The sequence below is a fragment of the Sciurus vulgaris genome (genome assembly GCF_902686455.1).
Source record: "Sciurus vulgaris genome assembly, chromosome: 14".
NCBI lineage: Eukaryota > Metazoa > Chordata > Mammalia > Rodentia > Sciuridae > Sciurus > Sciurus vulgaris.
In genome coordinates this window covers 75,110,640-75,130,228 of record NC_136475.1, presented here as the reverse complement: position 1 = coordinate 75,130,228, position 19,589 = coordinate 75,110,640, and the positions used below count along the sequence as shown (strand labels likewise).

At 40.9% G+C, this 19,589-nt stretch overlaps 1 protein-coding gene across 1 annotated transcript; it reads left to right on the top strand.

The window, feature by feature from the left end:
* Positions 1-3,002: 3,002 nt before the first annotated feature.
* YPEL5 (yippee like 5) lies at positions 3,003-15,728 on the top strand. Its single transcript, XM_079109984.1, has 3 exons — positions 3,003-3,147; positions 13,273-13,438; positions 14,771-15,728. Exons 2-3 carry the CDS (start codon positions 13,298-13,300, stop codon positions 14,993-14,995), a joined length of 366 nt encoding a protein of 121 aa, XP_078966110.1. The 5' UTR covers positions 3,003-3,147; positions 13,273-13,297; the 3' UTR covers positions 14,996-15,728.
* Positions 15,729-19,589: the final 3,861 nt, after the last annotated feature.

The window sequence follows — 19,589 nt, the reverse complement described above, 5'->3', positions numbered from 1 at the left end:
CTACAAAACAAATAACAAGTAGGAATTATGATATATAATATGAGAAGTTCCTGTTTACAGCAACCCCTGTATCATAATTTGCTAGGGCTACCACAACAAAATACTACAGACTGAGTGGCTTGAACAGTAATGGATTTTCTCAGAGTTCTGGAGGCCAGAAGTTCAAGATCAAGGTGTCGGCAGGGTTGGTTTCTCCCAAGGCCTCTCTCCTTGGCTTGCCTTCCCCGTGTATCCTCACGGGGCCTGTCCTCTGTGTTACAGGCATCCTTCGGGTTTCTGCATATCCTAATCTCTTATCAGGATATCTGTCAGATTGAATGAGGGTCTACCCTAATGGCTTCATTTTAACTTAGTCACCTTTTAAAGGCACTACCTCCAAATAGTCACATTCTGAGGTTCCAAAAGTCATGACTTCAACAAATGACTTGGGGGGGATTGTCACAATTCAGCCATAACATCCTCAGAAAACAGATGATACCTGAATATAACCCTAAAATGACATTAACAATCTAGGGAAAAGCAGCCAAAAGACATTTAAGAAAACCTCTGAATAATGGAGAAATGTTCCATGTTCTTGGTGGCAGTCTTAGTATTATAAAGTTTCAGTGAAATATCAGTGTTCCAAATTACTTCACAGGTACAACACGATTTTACCCGAAAGTTCAATGGGAGTTTTTCGAACCTCTTACCCTTTTTCATTTCCCTCCTATATTTGTTACATTACCTTTAATTGTACATTTTTTATTTCCAACGGGTATACTGCCTCAGATAAGACCCATCATTTTTCACCCCTAATCACCATTCCCAAACACCCTATATCTAGCAATAGGAAACCATCCCGCAGCCAGTCATTTGCAATAAAACCTCTGGTATATCTTTGGAAAATCTGTCCTCATGACACCTGTAATTTGTTAGTCCTTTGCAGCCATCCTTTTGTTAGTTCCATTCCTATCTGCCCTTCTTACCTCACACTTGGGCTTTACCTCGTCACATCACCATCATCTAGATTAAACTTTCTAAAATATGATTTTCTTCTCCTTCTTCCAAGTTCACAAATACTGTACTCAGTAACTTTATTTGGGTGACCTTGGACGTTAATCACTGTGGTTCAGTTAACCCAACTACAAAAATGGGATAACAACGGTATTTACATCATAGAGTTATCAAAACTAAAGGAGTTAATAATTTTAAAACAGAGCAGAAAGTATTTTATATGTATCCAATAAAAATAAATTAAACTGGTCCCACTATTTTACCTGGTACTTACAGTGCTCTTTCCTGTCAATTTAGGCACTGTACTTCTTTTTCAAATGATTATACTCAGTAATACTTGAATATTTTACCAATGAACAAGAGTGTTTATTACAGCAGTATTTTTAATAGTATGAGATTGAAAGTATATGTATATCAGTAGAAAAAAGTGTTTTAGATGGTGATATCACACCATGAAAACTGTAGAGACAAGGGTAAATATGTACATAAAAAGTACATATGACACTAAAGGATGGCCATAACATATTGTTGAGGAAAAAAAAAAAGTTGAAGAATAAGCACAATATGCTCCCATGTACAGTCATTCTGGGAAGAACAGGAGGGTACACATGAAGTTGTTAGCAGAGGACAAAGGCCTCTATTATGAAATAAGGCAGTATGAACTTCCCAGGAAAAACGTGTTGTTTTTGTAATTAAAGATAATAGAAAAAAAGGAGTTATGAGGGGGAAAAACCTAAAATACGTTTAAAACTGCTTTATGTCTTGGAAAACTCATTTATCCAAAGATAATTCGTCCTTTTACCTTTGTTATTCAAATAAATTTTATCGGAACTGAACGAAAACATGATTTTCTTCACCTTCTTCCAAGTTCACAAATACTGTACTCAGTAACTTTATTTGGGTGACCTTGGACGTTAATCACTGTGCTTCAGTTAACCCAACTACAAAAATGGGATGACAACGGTACTTACCAAATCCATGGTGGATTTGGGGGTTGACAAGGAGTCAAGTGATAGGATTTCCTTCAGAATCTTTATCTCATCAAGAACACCTTGCAAATTAATCTCAAATGCTGGTCTGTATATTTTATGAGAAAATGGGCATCACCCCAAATTTTTGCATTATCCTGAAAGTCAGCCAACAGATATGTAATTACCTGGGAAATTCAAATGGGAAACAAAACCTTCCATCTTAAGCACTAATGAAGTTTAAGGGAACAGCTACCCTTTTCAACAAACATCTCAGACTCACGAAGCAGAAAATCTAGTAGAAGATTGAATTTTCTCTTTTTGAGACTCTCTTCCATTACCAAGAGAAAACTCAGGGAGCTGTGAGTAAAGCTGAACATACTTGAAAAATCCCCTTTTCGATAGATGATTTTCAGGAGTTCCTACTTGTTCAAAGGATGTGGGTTGCAAGGAAAACATATCCCTCCGTAAGGGGTGGAAAGAGGAAGTGGCCTTAAATGAATAACACGAGGCATTGTAGCCACCTAGGTACCTGCTTTGTCTAGAAAACAGCTTGTTGTTTTCATTTGTCATCAGTGGACCTCATTTGGCATCAGGAAGCTAGGCCTCAGCCGCCACCTGGTGACGCTGATGACGCGCGATGAGTCCCAGCTGCCACAACTAGAAAGGCTGAGCCGTCTCCTTTAAGAAGCTGACTCACGTGGACTCTGTGTTGTGCGCCCTCAGCTGGGAGAGGGGTGGATCCTCAGTCTCACCACATTGGCCACTTCGGGAGAGGGGGCAGAGTTAACCTCTTTGATTGGCTATACGAGTCCGAGGCGTTGGATCGGGGGCGGGGCGAGCTGCAGTGACCCAGCCCTGGGTCTGCGGCTTCTGGGAGGGGCGGGCCCCCAAGCGCAGAGGAGCGGGAGTGGGGGAGGGTGAGCCAGAGAAGAGGCGGGGCCCAGGGGAAAGGGGCAGGGTACCAGAGAGAGGGGCGGGGCCTAGAAATGAAGGGAGTTCTGGGCCAACCGGGAGAGCCTGCCTCAGGGGGGGCGGAGTTACACCGGGTGATTGACGCTGAGGCCCAACCAGGGAGAGGCGGGGCCAAGGCCTGCCTAAACCTGGAGACTCGGGTGGCTGAGGGGCTTCGTCCCAGCTGAAGAGCAAAGAGCCGCTGGCAGCGCGGATCTCACCGCCGCTCAGGGTGAGTGCGGCCGCGGGGACTGAGCTTGGGGCCTGAAGACTCCTTCCAAGCCTGGAGGCTTCGAAACCCTCGGGGAGCGGCCCCGGGGCGGGGGCCGAGGCAGGAAGTGCCTCTTCCTTGCTTTGCTTCTCCCGGGGTCCCAACGCGGCAACCCCGTCCCCTCGGGCAGGGCCCCGGCGCGGGGCTGCGGGGCGGGCGGGACCATTCCTCTTTGTGAGGCCCAGGCGCCTCCGCCTCCGTCGGCCCGCCCCCGCCGCGCAGCTGGGCGACCGGCGAGACTACAACAGCCGCGACCCCTCCGCGCGCCCGCAAACCCAGCCTGCCAGGCCGTGGGAGCCTAACGCCGCGCCCTCCGCGGGTCCGCCTCGGAGGCCCGCACGCGCCGCCAGGCTCCCCCAGCCCTCCGCGGACGGTGTGCCCCGCGACTCCCTCCCCCCACCGCCTCGGCCGCCCCGCCCCCACCGGGCCGCCGTGCCCGCCGCAGCGTCGGGGGCGCGCCCGGGCTCCGCGCCGGGGTCGGCCCTGCGGGCCTGCGCTCCGGGCCACCCCACACCCCGCCCGACGTGGAGGCTGAGCTCAGAACTGAGTCGTCCCGGCCATGGTGACGCCACGGCGCGTCCCGGCCGGGGAAGCGCCCTTCGCTCGACCCGTGGGGCATTGCCCGCGTCCGGCGGGGTTGGCGCTTGCCTTGTGCCCCGCGTGTCGAGCGCCCGCCTCCCCTGCCCCGCTGGTCCCTGGGCGTGAGGTGACTGCTGGGCAGCCTGCCGGTGCCGCAGGCCCCGAGAGCCCGCGCCCGCCCAGCTGTTCGGCCTGTGTTTGTTGTGCCGGAGGAGGCCCCGCCACCGCCGCGCTCGCCGCCCTGCGCCTCCGGATTCGCTGGCGGTGTCACGTGGCCGCGATCAGCTGGGGCGGCTGGCTGTGGGGGCCGACAGGTCTCCTGCTGCAGCCGGCCGAGCCCACCGGGAGTAGAGTCGCGGGGTCAGCGTCCTTCCTGCCTTCGCTGGTGGGAGGCTAGGCGTCCTCCTGCATCCCCCTTTTTTCTGCACTCCTGCGCGGGTAGGTAGAACAAAAGAGTATTAACACCAGCGGGAGTGGGAAACTAAAATACTACAAAGACCTATTTAATCCTGACACCGACTAATCCTTTCAAGAGAGAGTCAGGGAAGGTGTATAGCTCATTTATTTTTAAACTTTTTCTGTTTACAGAGCTGTATTGGTAATTCGAGGATTTTTATTCCAGGTCTCCTTGACAGATGGAAAACCTGAAGTAACCTCGGGTTAAACTTGTGTTTTTGGAAAGTTAGTAGACTTACTGGTGAAGTAGCTGGGGAAATAGGATGTATGCATTTGCATAGCAACATATGTAAGGTTGCAGCTGCATATCAACAAAGAGAAAGCAAAAGGTACGCAGTATTTCCAGGATATATACTTGTACCAGATGTGAAATGCCTTGGTGGATTTTTTTTTTCCCGAAAAGTTTATTGCGTAGTTGTACTGGATTAGGCAAAAAGGAAATTACAAAAAACTTGGTCTTAGTACTCGGAGCTTGCAATTTACTAAAAAGTCACAGACAAATGAAATTGAATAACGATACAGAGTTAAATATTAGTAAAATGTGAAATGGGCATTATAAGAGTTCAAAAATAGAGCTGTGAAAAATGAGAAGGAGGAAATAAGGAAGTAAGCAGCATTCTGAAGTGGATTGGTATTGATTAGACCTAGGAATTGAAGAGGCTTTGAATTGCAACTGGGCAGACGGGCTTGAAATAAAAATGGGCCTGAAGCATTTACAACTAGCAGCAAAATGGAGCTATGAAATTTGACACACAAAGTATTTTCCAAATAGCCCTATTTTATCTTGGTATGTATTGGAATACTAGGTAATTGTACACTCTTTGGAAGGAACTGTCTACCTTTTTTACACCTCATCATATCAAATACAGACTTATAAAAGAATTTTTATCTCTAGCAATCATCTTATCTCTATAAAAGGGACAAGATGAAATCTCAATTATTTATACAGGAAAAGTGAGTAAATTGAGATTAATAGTAACTTTTCCAAACAAAGCTCATCCTGGTGCAGTGGAGTAATCCTGTAGTCCCAGCTCCTTGAGAGACTGAGGCCAAGGCATCAGTCTAATTGATTGGACTGGAGTATAATTTAACTGTCTGGTTTCCTTGAGCCTACAAGTTCTGAGAACAGTTTGGGTAGCATAGTGAGACCTTTTTCTGTTCCCTATTGAAGTATAAGGAAAAAAGAAGCAGGTTTAGTAACAAAAAGTAAAAAGAAATATGGGCAAGAATTGTGTTGAAAGAAGAAATAAAAGCTTTCTTCTACTCTCAAATAGTCTATGAAACATGAAGATAGGCCTAAATATATTCATAAGATGTGAAGATAACCCTGTTTGTGACCAGAAAATCCTTTTAGGTTTTATAGTTACTGAATAGTTATGTAAATCCATATTAATTTCCCTGGTAATCCTGTGGTAATATGCGTGTAAGGTGGGAACTAAACCTTGGTTAGATATGAATGTTCTATTTGACACCTGAATCAGGAAACCAGACAGTTAAGTTATACTCCAGTCCAGTCAATTAGAAGCTTTTTGTATGGCATCTCAACAAATGAGAGATGAGTTTGTCTTGCCAGGAGGTTTTTGGGGAGATTACCAACTCAGATTGTTTGCTGACTCATGACTTGCTGAGTTACATGACTGGTTTTATTTTCTAAAGATGATTAAGCAGTATTATAGAAATATAGTAAACTTGGAAATTGCTTAACAAAACAACCACCCACCCCCACCAGATAAAGCAATTTTAGGAGGGAAGAACAAAAACATGCTTAGTAATTACTGTCAAATGAAGACTGATCCCACAAGCAGGACATCATTTGACACAGCAAAGTAAACTGATCCAGAATTTGCAAGAGGATAACATGGCTTTCTTGTGTCACTGAAACCTTGGCTTGATAAATATTTTGTACAAAAATTAGAAGACTGATTTTATGGTTTTAAACTATTTTTCCATGTAACTTTTCAATAGAATTTAATCACAAATCAGTATGAAAATAATGGAATTGAAGTAGGATTAAATGTTTACTATAGTAATTAACCCAGCACTGTTAGAAGTTTTTTGGGTTTTATTTGTTTTAAAGAAAAGACTGAAAAATCAGATAGACAAACACACTTCCTCATAATTCCATTTTATCAGGATAATTGCAAAAGAGGAATGGAAGAAGCATATTTCTTTAACCCTTTCTGTACTAGGCTGACTCTCATGAGGTTCCTTGTTGCAGAGTATTCTAGTTGCCTTTGTCTCTCCTCTTCTGATGCCTTGGAAAACCCCCTCTGGCCTGTCCAGTTGTGGAGTTTGGAGTGTGTTCCTTGGAAATATCCCCAGGGGTTAATTTCTTTACTAAAGAAAGGTCTGTGAACTGGGTGTTTTTCCATCAGAAAGTCCTGTGAGATGCGTATAGGTACCTATTGTTCTCCCTGGTATTTTTAGAGCTGGGAAGTCATGCCTTCTTTGACTAATTCCATTTGCCAGTGTTGAAATCAAACTGGATTATTAATTATAGGGAGAGCAGGTACCTATTTTAAGACCTAGAATTGTGACATCAAGAATTTGAGATGCTTCAGAAGGTTTCTAGCTTTTCTCCTATTGGTAATTTGTATTATCATTGTGTAATTAATAGAAGGTGAAGCTACTTAATTATTGCTGTTTCATATTCTTTCTAAGCCCCTCATCTGTGATAGTGGGAAGTTGGAATGGGATATGTTGAAGAGGTGATCTAATTTTACTGACCTTTATTTAGCATTTACTGTGTGCCAGTCACTGTTCTTACGATATGGTATCTCCATTTAATTCACATCACTCAAAGATAGATATTGTTATCTCTCATTTTATAGATGAGGTAGCAGAGGGTAATTTGCCCAGGGTTGACAGACTATTGAGGAGGAGAGCTGAGATGAACCCAGGGAGTCTGATTCCAGAGTTCAAGTACCTAGGCTGTAATAAGTTGGGGGGGGGGGGGGGGGGGGAGGGTGGTAGAGAGAGAAGTAGCAACAGCTGGGTGTACATTCTCTATTTGTATAATCTTTATGTAGTTGATCTGCAACTAGCAGAACAGGTTACAGAAAGTTAAGGATTTTAGTTAGAAATCCATGAAGAAAAGAGGGATGGGATTAAAATAATCTTGTCAGATATTCCTGTTGATCTTTGAACCTGACTGCTGGCCAAGTTTCCGATTTTCTGAGAAAGACTGCTGTCTAAATGAAAATTTCTTTCACTATCAATGTGTTTTTTAAGCAGGGTGCAGTTCTTCTAAGGAGTGAGGTAATGAATATTTTGAATTTTGTAATCCACAGCTACTTAGACTGTTACTGTAGTGCGAAGGCAGCCAAGTATAAACAAATGGGTGTGGCTTTAATCCAAAAAAGCTTTATCTTTGGCTGCTGATATTTTCTTTTACTTTCTATTTTGTTTTGTTTTTATACCAGGGATTGAATCCAGAGGCACTTTACCACTGAGCCACATCCCCAGCTCTTTATTTTTTGTTTTGAGGCAGGGTCTTGCTAATTTGCTGAGGCTGGCTTTGAACTTGTGTTCCTCCTGCCTCAGCCTCGCACAGCTGTCCACCACCATCCTCAGCTGATATTTGAATTTCATATAATGTTCATGTGTCACAAAATACTCTTGATGTTTCTTTTTTCACCCATTTAAAAGTATAAAGTACATTTTTAATCAGTGAGCTGTTAAATAGGTGGTGACCTACTTTTGTCCCACAGGCCTTAGTTTACTGACCCTTACTTTTAAGGAAGATACTTAGCAATGAGCCAGACTAAAAACAAGACATCATGCTTCATTTGTTAGTGTGTGTGTATGAAACCATATATTTTTTAGAAAATTGCTTTATTGATCTGGAAACATTAGGGAATTTTATCTGTCAGGTCCAGTTTTTAAATTAATGCATTTCCAAAGTCTTTGTCTTTCATGGATTCCTGAAAGCTAAATCTTTTTTTTGTCATACAGATTCTATAGTTTAAAAAGGTAGAGATCCTAAAATCTGATCTCCTTATAAAATAGAAATTGGAAGTTCCTTATAAAATAGAAATTGGAAGTTCCTGTATCAAAGTGTGCTATTTGGAGGGAGAAGAAATTGAAAATAATTACGGAAACTTGGTCTATGAATTTCACTTATGTTTTCATCCTGGCCCATGGTTCAGGTATTTTAAACTAATAATGAGCCCCCAGTTAAACAACCAAGTTTGGTACTTTTCTTATTTCAGCCATTTTAGGATTCTTTACTCTGGAACTATGAAAAATGAGTACCAAAGAGACCTTATTTAAAATTATCTGGGAAAGGTTGCCATAAACCTGGAAATTCAACACTGAAAGGTAACAGAGTATGCATTGTATTACTGTGAGACCCAGTAAGGTGCTTCAGATTCAACAGAGGACATTGGTCTTCTGTGAAAGCCTTTGGGTTTGGGTTTTTTTTTTTTTTTTTTTTTTTTTTTTTTGTACTACTGATGGAACCCATGGGCACTTTACTACTGAGCCACAACCCCAGCCCTTTTTATTTTTTGAGACAGGGTATTATTGCTAAGTTACCGAGGGTTTCAGCTGAGTTACTGAAGCTGGTCTCCCAATTTGTGATCCTGCTGCCTCAGCCTCCTGACTTATGGGATTACAGGTACACCAACCTCACCCAGCAGTAGTCATTCTTTTTTTTTTTTTTTTTTTTAAGTTGGCACCTTTATTTTATTCATTTTCATTTATATGTGGTGCTGAGAATCGAACTCAGTGCCTCCCTCATGCGAGGCAGGTGCTCTGCCACCGAGCCACAACCCCAGTTGTCATTCTTAATATGTTTTAGAACTGTGGTTGAAGAGATTTGAGATTCCACTAAATTAAAGCAAGTGATTAGCATACCTGGGAACTATTTTGGATGTAAAAATAATCACAGGAAGCTGAATGTAGTAATACGTGTGATTGTATGTTGCATTTAATAAAACACTTTGAAAGGTTTATCTAGATGGAATCAGTTTAAATGAAGACAGTTATGAGGGGAAAGGAGGAAATCCAGAAGTGTTTTCAGAAGTAATGTCAATTTTGCAGTTTTTTTCTGGTTTAGAAGAGTATGATTGGATTGCCACCAATTGAGATAGGGAAAACTGGAAGAACAGTTGTGGAGGTTGGTCAGAGTAAACCCGACAGGGAGAGATTTTGAATCCAGCGGCTCTCTGTTCACTAGAGTGAGCAGAGTGGGAAGACCTGGAGCAAGGTTAGTTCAGAGCCCAGCTTGGCCACTTCTGGAGAGTCGCAGTCTGTTTCTTTATCTAAAAGTAGGGCAACAAGTGTCAACTTTAAGAAATGTCAGAATTAATTGCGGTTCATAACATACCAAGTGCCACGTCCCTAACAGTGGAGGTATTAAATAATTGATTAGATTTACAGCAGAGTTCAGTATATCATCTAGGCTCAGAGAAGCCTGATTCAAGTGTTGAGTGTTTACTCTTTGAGGAAGGTCATTAAAAAATTAAGTTGCTTTCTTAGTCTGTTCAGGCTGCTGTAACCAAATACCACAGACTGGGTAACTTACAAATAACAAATTTCTCACAGTTCGGGAGACTGGGAAGTGAAAGTCCAGGATCCAGGGACCAGCAGATTTGGTGTCTGTTGGGGGCCTGTTACCTGGTTGATTCCTGGTCCCCTCTAGCCGTGTTCATGGTGGAAAGGGGCAAGGCAGTTCCCCTGGGCCTCTTTATAAGACTGTTAACACCATTCACAAGGGCTCTGCCCTCATGAGCTATCCATCTTCAGATATCATCACGTTGGTGCTTAGATTTCAACATACATATTTTGCAGAAACAAACATTCAGGATATAGCAGTGGCATCCTAATGGATGTCAACTTCTTGAGAGTTTGAATAGTATGAGTCAGTACTGGTTGATTTGTAACCCTGCAAGGCTAAGGCCTACTGCCTAGAACCTAATGACGGTGCAGAGGCTCCTCTACTGCCTAAAGACCTTTGTTGCAAGGCATATTTTTCTTACTTCAGCTGGATTCCATGGCATTCTAGCTTTTTTTTTTTTTTTTGCAAATAAAATTACATTTTACGGTTTTAAATTCATATATAGTACTCTATAAATGGCAAGCAACCACAACTAAGAATAGTGTAACATAAGGTTCTTCCCAGATATTTTTGGTCTTGGTAATGAATCATATAATTGAATTCAGTAAAAATAGACTAAATTTAAAACAGAAAAAACAAGGCGTATTAAATCTATTTACCCCCAGTACCAGATGGTCACAGCTGTACTGTAATTTTGAGCCAAAGATAGAATGGTGTAGGTAGAAGGTATAGGGAGAATTCTTTTGAAGTTCAGGCCATTTTCCACAATAATGTTATTTCCCATAGTCAGCCCAGAAACTTAGTTCTGCATTGTGGTTGAAATAAGGTACAATATGAATATGTTAATAAAAGTGTGAAGGAAATTTAGCTTTAAAATCACAAGTCCCAGAAACTCTAGCTAGAGACTGACTGCACAAATACTATAAAGTTTAAGGACTATATCATTAACAGTTGAGCCTCAAAACCTTGCTTTTGATTCCTTTCTGTTAATGATCAATATTAAGAAACATGATCAAAGTCAGCTCACAGGTTTGTTGATTGCTCCGTTTGTACTGAGAGTCATGAATTCAAATGTTGGTACAAGGACCAAACAGGTGAACTCACTGTATAAAGCAGAAAGGAGAATGAGCAGCAGGGGATCTCTGGAGGCAGTTACTGCTCCAGTGTAGTCAATAGTCATTGTTTCTAGAGGAGGTAACTGTGGGGCACCCTATGTTGTTAACCCCATGGTTAAAAAGAACCAGAGGTATAGGCTCTTTTCTCAAATTTTAAATATCAGGACACCATTTTTTTTTTTAAATTAAGAATAAAAACTTGAGTGGCCCAAATAAAATGTGTCTGTTTTGTTCACTGCTGTATTCTTGGGCTACCAAATGAGTTTGTTAAGGCCTCTGACTTAACAAATATGTTCTTAAGTGTCTGAAAAAAGTAATGCTAGAATCTTGAAAGGCTATAAAGATGGGCAATGAGTATTACTACCTTTTGTTGCCAATTTTGCAGAAGTGTTTTTAGAAAATTAAATACACCTTAATTCTGGTTGTTGTTGTTTTCCTTTGGTGCTGGGAATTGAACCCATGGTGCTTAACCACTGGCTATATCTCCCAGCCCTTTTTATATTTAGGGACAGGGTCTCACTGAGTTGCTTAGGACCTCAGCTTCCCAAGCTGCTGGATTTCAGGCGCACCCACCTCACTAGGCTTAAATCTGTTTTTGTGACTCCTGTTCATATACTGGTTTTCCTTTTACTAGCTGTTTTTTAAATGTTCTAAGCTTGGAGTAATTGTATTCACTATTTTTTTCCTTATTAAACTTCCATATCTTAGTGATTAAGGGAAGTGATAATGTTTATGACAGTGACACTTCTGATGACAGGACTGCCTAGTGACTGAGGAAATTGATCTAAGAAGGAATGGAGTTTGCTTTTTCAATTTATGATTGTTCTCAAACTTAAGATGACAGTGGCTTCTTAGAAATATTTTCTGAATTTTTTTCACCCATAGGGGCTGCTGTATTGGCTATGCCTGTCCTTTTAAAGATATATATTATTAAATATTTAAAACACAGAATTAACTCCCGTTTTAGTTGGCTTTCTCACTGCTGTGACTAAAAGACCTGACCAGAACAATTTTAAAAGAGGAAGAGTTTGTGTGAGGGCTCATGGTTTCAGAGGTCTTAGTCCACAGAAGGCTGGCTCCAATCCGCAGGGCTGGAGGTGAGGCTGAACATCATGGCAGGAGAGGGTGGCAGAGGGAAGCAGCTCACATCATGGTGATCAGGACGCAGAGAGACTTCACTTTCCAGGTACAAAATATACACCCCTTAGCCACACCCCAATTCCCACCTCTTCCAGACACACTCTACCACTGTAATTAATCTCATCAGGGATTAATTCACTGATTGGGTTAAGACTCTTACAACCCAATCGTTTCTCCTCTGAACCTTCCTGCATTGTCTCACATGTGAGCTTTTGGGGGACACCTCACATCCAAATAACATCCCCTAACTTTTGAAATATTAAAGTTTGATTTTCCTAGCTTCAGAATTTTGTTTCAAAGTTTTATCTATTGAGTGTTTCAGCACTTTTGGGATTTATTGAATAAGATTTCTTAAGGATAAGCAAGTTGTGTAATAATAGGAAAGAAAGCTTCTCTTACATCCTCCTTTTAACTTTTTTCCTCTTACTGCACTAGCCTCAGGCCTGGCATTGACCATTGTGGGTGCCCTTTTTTGGGGGAGACCCAGGAAAGCAGTGAAAGAGGTTTGTCTTTGAGTGGGGTGAAGCACTCCAGCTGATTTTCTGTTTTTAACAGCTGTGTCACCTTTGACCCATCAATAACCTTTTTAGACTTGCTGTGGGTAATCTGTGAAGTGGGGGTGGCAACAACCTCCTAGAGTTTTGACAGTTTTGAAATAAGTACCTAGTACAGTGTTCCTAGACTGTAGACAGAGACTTAACTGAAGTTAGTGCCATCACTCCTGTAAGGTTAGGATGTACCCAGTGACCACAGACCCATGCACCTTATGCTCTCAAACCAGACTCTCCTTCTTGTCTTTCAGTTGCCCTTTTTCTACTCTTCCCCAATCACCACACTCAGGCTCCACAAGTCTTTTCTCAAATTACACATGCTTAGAATGTATACTTAACTCCTTTGCTGGACTTTTTTCTCACCTCTATCAGTGCTTTGTAAGCATTCATTTTCCGAAATTCCCACTTAGTTCTTTTTTTCCCCTTACACCAACCAGAAGAGAAGTGATACCATTCCTTGGCCTTGCTTCAGCAAGTTTACTTCCTTAGCCCTCTGCTTTGAAAATGTTCTAAGCCTGTTTGTTTCGTGTGTGAACTTTGGAAACTTTTGTTTGGGGTCAGCTGTTGCACACAGCAAGCACAAGGCGGATGCTACATAGATATAAATGGTTGTTCTCCATGATACCCCCAAATAATAACATGTTTTATTATAATGCATTTCTCATTCTTTCCCATTTGTTCCTAGGTTATTTAGAACTTCAGCTATCAAAATGGGCAGAATTTTCCTTGATCATATTGGTGGTACCCGACTGTTTTCTTGTGCAAACTGTGACACGATCCTGACTAACCGCTCAGAACTCATCTCCACTCGGTTCACAGGTGCCACCGGTAGAGCATTTCTTTTTAACAAGGTTGGTGAAAAAAGTTTAATTCCAGAATGCACTCAATGCATATCTCTGATAGCAACACCAGAATACCCACTCAGAGCTTACAGATTCAGAATGAGTGCTGCAATGTATAGAGTGCTGCAATTGTTGCTTATTGACTTATTTCTGATGGGACCTCAGGGAGACATTACTAGAATAAGATTTTTAACCTTGAAAGTTAAAAGAATGTGTTATAGGAAAGGTAGTCTTCATTTCTTCTGGAAGTGTCCAGTGTAAGAATTCGGTAGTGATTTCTACACAGACTAAGGAAGAAGGAGCCAAGATGCTCACTTTCATCCCCCACATATCACTGCTGTGTCCATTCCATGCTAAATTGTCATGGCTTGGCAGTGAAACTGAACAGGGATCATCTAACCAGCTCCTCTTGCTCTAACTCATGCTCACCAGTCCTCCTGATTATGATTTGGTTTGTCACATAGGCCTGTGAACAGTAAAAGCTTTTCCTGATTTGCAAATGTATCCAATCTGCCTACCTCTGAAATTACTGATTTGATCAGTTAATATGATTCCAATACTTCCACAGTGGATACTATGTTCCATGTAGAAAGCTTTTCTCTTAGAGAATGGGTAATGTGTTAACATATTTTGGTATAGAGCAGGTGTTGACACACTGTGGCAGGCCCATTTGCCTATTTTGTAAAATTTAATGGAACACAACATGCTTGTTTGTTTTTAAATGTCTTGCTATTTTCATGCTATAATACCAGAGTTAAATAGTTTACTATATGATCCTTTAGAGAAAAGTGAAATGTAAAGTATTGGGTCTGCAGAATCATTGTATCTTAGAACTCAACTTCATCCTGCTCACTTGAAAACTGTATTGCAGTTTATGGTTTCCTCTGTCCCAGCCCATTTGCATATAAAATATATATTTGGAAATAACTTTGACAAACTTATGGCATGTCCTTGGTGTAATAGTTTCTTTTACATTGATTGTCTTAATTTGCACTCATTGACTATCTATTGGTAACATTTAGATCCAAAGCTGCATTTCATGGCTCTAATTCCAGGACTCTTTCTTCACTTTGACACAGAAATATAACTAACATGTAAAAATCGTGTGACTTGGGCTAGTGCAGCAGTGCTTGATTGCTATTAGGTGTTCAGTGCACTGCAGTTTCCGTATGTTCACCTATCAGCAACTTGTAGAACTAGGCAAGTTGTGTTGTAGATTTGACTAAAGTAACAACTTCTGTTTTCTGAAATTGCTGTTATTGCACCAACCATAATATATGGGATACTTATTTGGCAAATAACTTACAAGTCTTTGCAATTTTGTTTTGACATGTTTCTTAGGTAGTTAACCTACAGTACAGTGAAGTTCAAGATCGGGTCATGCTCACTGGCCGCCACATGGTTCGGGATGTGAGCTGCAAAAACTGCAATAGCAAACTGGGATGGATCTATGAGTTTGCTACTGAAGACAGCCAGCGTTATAAGGAAGGCCGTGTGATCCTGGAACGTGCTCTAGTTCGAGAGAGTGAGGGCTTTGAGGAGCATGTACCATCCGATAACTCTTGAAGAAAAAGAGATAAATCCATCTTTTCCCAGGTCTCCTTCACTGAAAACAAAAATCTACTTACATACACTGTCACCTTAGCATCAGAGTCGGATTCATGAACTGCGGAACAAGAGGTTGTGAGAATCCAAGATGGAACCTTTCTTTCTTTCTTTCTTTCTTTTTTTTTTTTTTTAAATTTTGTATTTTCCATCCAACAGCAGTGTGTAGAGAGAATATTATGCAGTTGCTGTTTTTTTTTTTTTTTTCCCTATGTTTACATCTTGAGGCAGAAGAGTCTCTGCAGCTATATGGTGGGCTATGTGAGGAAAAAAAATCTGGGCTATTAGAGTGAAAAAAGTGTGTTTTATGTAAATTTTGAATGGAGCATATGTCAAGAGCATGGTTTTTAAACTTATTTGGGCTTCATTTTAAAACTTTTTTTTTTAAAAAACCCAGTTATTTCACTTGATTTGCTAGCTTCAGAGAAGAGATCCGAATCTGTGCCCAGCGCTAAAGGCTCAGTGTTGGCATGGCTTGTGCTGGCCCGTGTGCCATATTCTTGTTGGAGATGAACCGTAGCACCAGAGCCCATTCTTCCTTGTCAGTCTTGACCCAAAGATGTCACCATTCCTAGTTACTTGTCACCACATAACTGGTGTTGATCGGAAACTTTCTCTGAAATGGGGCAGAACTGCTTGGTTGTCTTTTTCCATGTAACTTAAGCATAGTAATATAAATAAAGTAATAGTTGGATGTTTTTGGTCCTGTGTTGCTTTTAAAAAACCTTATAAAAAAAGAACAGAGTATTTGATAAGTAATTTTCATAGTAGTTAAGTGTTTCATCTCTTAGCTAAATGGACTACCTATAAGATATTTGTATAAATGAAAGCATACTGTTTAAACCCACGGTATTGCATTTAGAAACATTTGAACAGAATGTCAATGTGCATCCATGCAGAAAGCACTTAATCTGCATCTGTTTTAAAAGGAGGGGGAAATGAAGCAGCTTATCTAAAAATACTGCTTTACAGAACATTTCAGCCTTTCTTTCTTCAGCTGTGCATTGATTTCGACAGGTCTATAGAACCTGCTAGTTTCATCAAAGGACTAGATCTCCATTAGCATTATTTTTTCAGATCTTCCCTTAGAAGTTGGGCTATTGAAATCAAAACTGCCCTTGAGTAGAAAGGGATCAGATATGACTCAGGGTGTTCTGTTAGCCCAGAATTTATGACATTACTAAATATTAAAATGTTTCTTTATCCAAACTACTAGATATTCTGATATTCATTTGTTAGAATAAATGACAGTAAATTGGCTAATTATTCAAATGAATGAATGGATGTTTGCATGCTCAATTTCTAGGTCTTTGGAAAGGAAATTTACCTCAAATTGTGAAATCTTTTTATGTCATTAACAGTAGAGGTGACTTCAGAGTACAGTTAAATTCCTCTTACTTGCCTTTGGGCTCTTGTTAGAGGCATAGCTATCTGATGAAGTAGGTATAGTTATATTGTTGCATTTGAAATAAGTGGTTATACATACATTCTTTGTCTTCTCTTCAACATGAATTAAGTCTTCAAGCATTAAGAAACAGCATTTCTTCCCATTGGTTTCCATTCTGGCCTTTGATGATATGCAGATTCTTAGTAGCATGCCTTACCTACAGCACTATGTGCTTTTGCTGTCAAAATAAAGTATATTTTGTCTTGCATTGGTGCAATACTGCTACTTATTTTCCACTAATTCTGTCTACTGATCAACTTGATTCTTGTCTCTGAACACATACTTCATGCTTTTGAGTAGCTATCACTCTTTGCTTGGCAGTGTGACACTTTTAGTTAACTGCCTAATTTATACCTGAAGACATTGAATTTGCCAGTTTAACTTCTCTGAGATCATTTTGCCTTAGACACTGACAACTATGGTTTAGTATATATGAAAAAACTTAATTTGGTCTGTGTCTAAATAAATGTCATATTGCTAGGTTTTTAGGTGACTGGAAGCAATGAGCCTTCCTTTTAAAAACTTCATTTGCAAAAAATAGAATATCCAATCAGATTGGATTGCTTATAGGAAATCAAATGTTCACTTAAAACAATGACTTAAGATGGATAAATAACAAACTGCCTTTAAGGAGTGGAAAAGTCTGGAAAAGAGGCATCTCATTTTTTAAAATAACATAAAATCTAAAGACCTGCCCTCAATGTTGACTAACTTAACTGACTTTGTGACTGGGAAGTCAACTTCTAAACCTTAGTTCCCTCATATATGAATGTGAAGATATGCCCTAAAATTTGTGTTAGAACTGAGTGAAATACAGCTCCAAAACCCTGTTGAGAAGTATGATGCAACATATGGAATGACTTCTTGGTAACCCTGAACAACTCTTCACAGTTTAATTTTGTTCTAAGTCGGAGTGACCAGAATGCTTTCTGAATTTGACAAGCGCTGCTAAACCTTTGGGCTAAATTAGTGCAAGAAGTCAGGCAGTTTATGACACGTTGCCATCTTAACCTTTGCCTTTAAGGAATCCTTCATAACCTGCTACAGCATGTATTTCACATTGCTTTCAAAATCTAGTTCCTGTACTTCTATGGATATCAAAGAACCGCAGGAAGAAAGTGAAAGGTTCATTGAACACAACCTCAGTGGTAAAATAAGCCACCATCTTTGCCCTAACAAGGTAACTTAGAAGAAGCCTACAAGAATTTTCACTGCTAACTACTGACTGTACTTGCTTTTCAAACCGGTGTTCTTTCTCCTGTTTGTCTCAGCCAACTTACACTACCACCATAATATTAGGATCCTGAGAAATGGTTTATATACCACATCATCTCATTTTAATCTTCTTCTGGTTCACCCTAAAAATAGCAGTCATCTTTTGTCCCTGACTTAAGGCAAATTCCACTTAGTAACAACAACAAAAAAAGCTGTTCAGAGAAAATTGAAGAAGCCAACTTTGAAAAAGGTATTTGTGTCCCCAGGGGCTGACCTGAAGTTTTCAGGGACCAATGGCAGTTTGAAAAGTCCTATGGGTGTGCCCCTGAGTCAGGAGGTTGGCTTTGACCCTTCTCCAGAATTCCTCTGCCACCAATTATTGAGCCACCATGATGTGAGCTGTCAGCCTCTGGCTACACCTCAGCTCGCTCACTACTGATCGCCCTGCCCTTACTAAGAACTTGAAAATTCCTGAGTGTTCTGTCTCCAGCTAAGTCATCTCCTTTCCCCCGGGGTTCTGAGCCAGTTGGAAGGGGCTCTAAGGCATTTCTGAAACCCGCCAGTCACTGTCGGAAGGAATGAAAGTATTCTCATTTCCTTTCCTGAATGAATCTCAGGTCCTGTGTTAGACTCCTTAGGGCAATGACAGCTGTCTTCAAAGACTGAGAGGGCTAATTTTTAGGAGGTTAATAATAAGCATTCAAGTCCTGCTGAAGTTTACACTGAAGGAAAAAAATGGATTTCAATAATAGAAAATCAGCTGGAACCCATGCTACCACAGGAGCGCCAGTAGGTGGCATGAGAGAGCACCAGCCTGAACTGACCAGTCTTGAATAACACTGGGGCTACCACAGGAGCGCCAGTAGGTGGCATGAGAGAGCACCAGCCTGAACTGACCAGTCTTGAGTAACACTGGGGCAAGTCTGTTCTTGTTCCTGTTGGTCCACCATCAGGGAGTGCCCACAGCTGAAGGGAGGGACTATTTTACAGCAATGGTGAGGAGTCACCCACTGAGGGTGAAATGAAATACGGGATCCAATGTTAGCAAACTATCAAGTGCTATACAAATACTAGTACTATTGCCACTTTTTACGATATTCAGGTTTGGTTTGGTTTTCTGCCATGTTTTAGTAGCCAACTATTTAGCTTATAAAACTTAAAAAATTCTTTTGTCAAAAACTTTTTAAATGTTGGCTTTCGTTTGTTTTGATAAGGGCCACCAGAGGTCACAAAATTGAACCTCACAATGTGACTTTGAAGATAATCTCTTAAAACCACATTTCCTCAATTTTAAGGAAAATGATTCCTGGAGAATGAATCAAGTTCTGAAATACATTCTTATAACTCAAATGCGGTTTAGCAAGTTTCTTAACCAGTAGTCTAAGGTCTGGTTGCTATAAAGTATTTACTTGTTCCAAGTTATCCACTCACAGTACGGAGGGCCTATTCCAGGCAGTGTGCTAATTTCAACACCTTGCACCCTCTAACCATCAGCCTGATGAATATTTACAAAGCCCAATAAAATATGGGCTTCCTGCTCTGCTGCAGGAAGTGAATGGCATTCAGTGTAGGGGGGGCATAAACTCATGAAGCAGAATAAAAGGTCCTTGTTATTTCAGCAATTGATTAATTTTCTAAGTTAGAAAAGAGGAAACCTTCCAGATGAAATGAAAATAAATCGTCTTCCCAAGTGCAATGGATTCTGAAATTAGATTAACCATACATTCTAAAACAAGCTTCATCTGTCTCCCAGAAGCAAATATAAATGAGCATTTTCAAGGCACACGACAGGAACACTGACTGACTAACCTCGGACAGTCTGATCAAAGCAGAGGACTTCCTGACTGATGGCGAAGAGCCGAGGCTTGGCCGCCTTTGCACAGCAGACATCCC

Bases quoted from the DNA above. Each gene is read 5' to 3' on its own strand.
- YPEL5 (XM_079109984.1), top strand. From the start codon at position 13,298: ATGGGCAGAATTTTCCTTGATCATATTGGTGGTACCCGACTGTTTTCT. The intron at 13,439-14,770 runs GTTGGTGAAAAA...CATGTTTCTTAG, and splicing joins GAGCATTTCTTTTTAACAAG to GTAGTTAACCTACAGTACAG.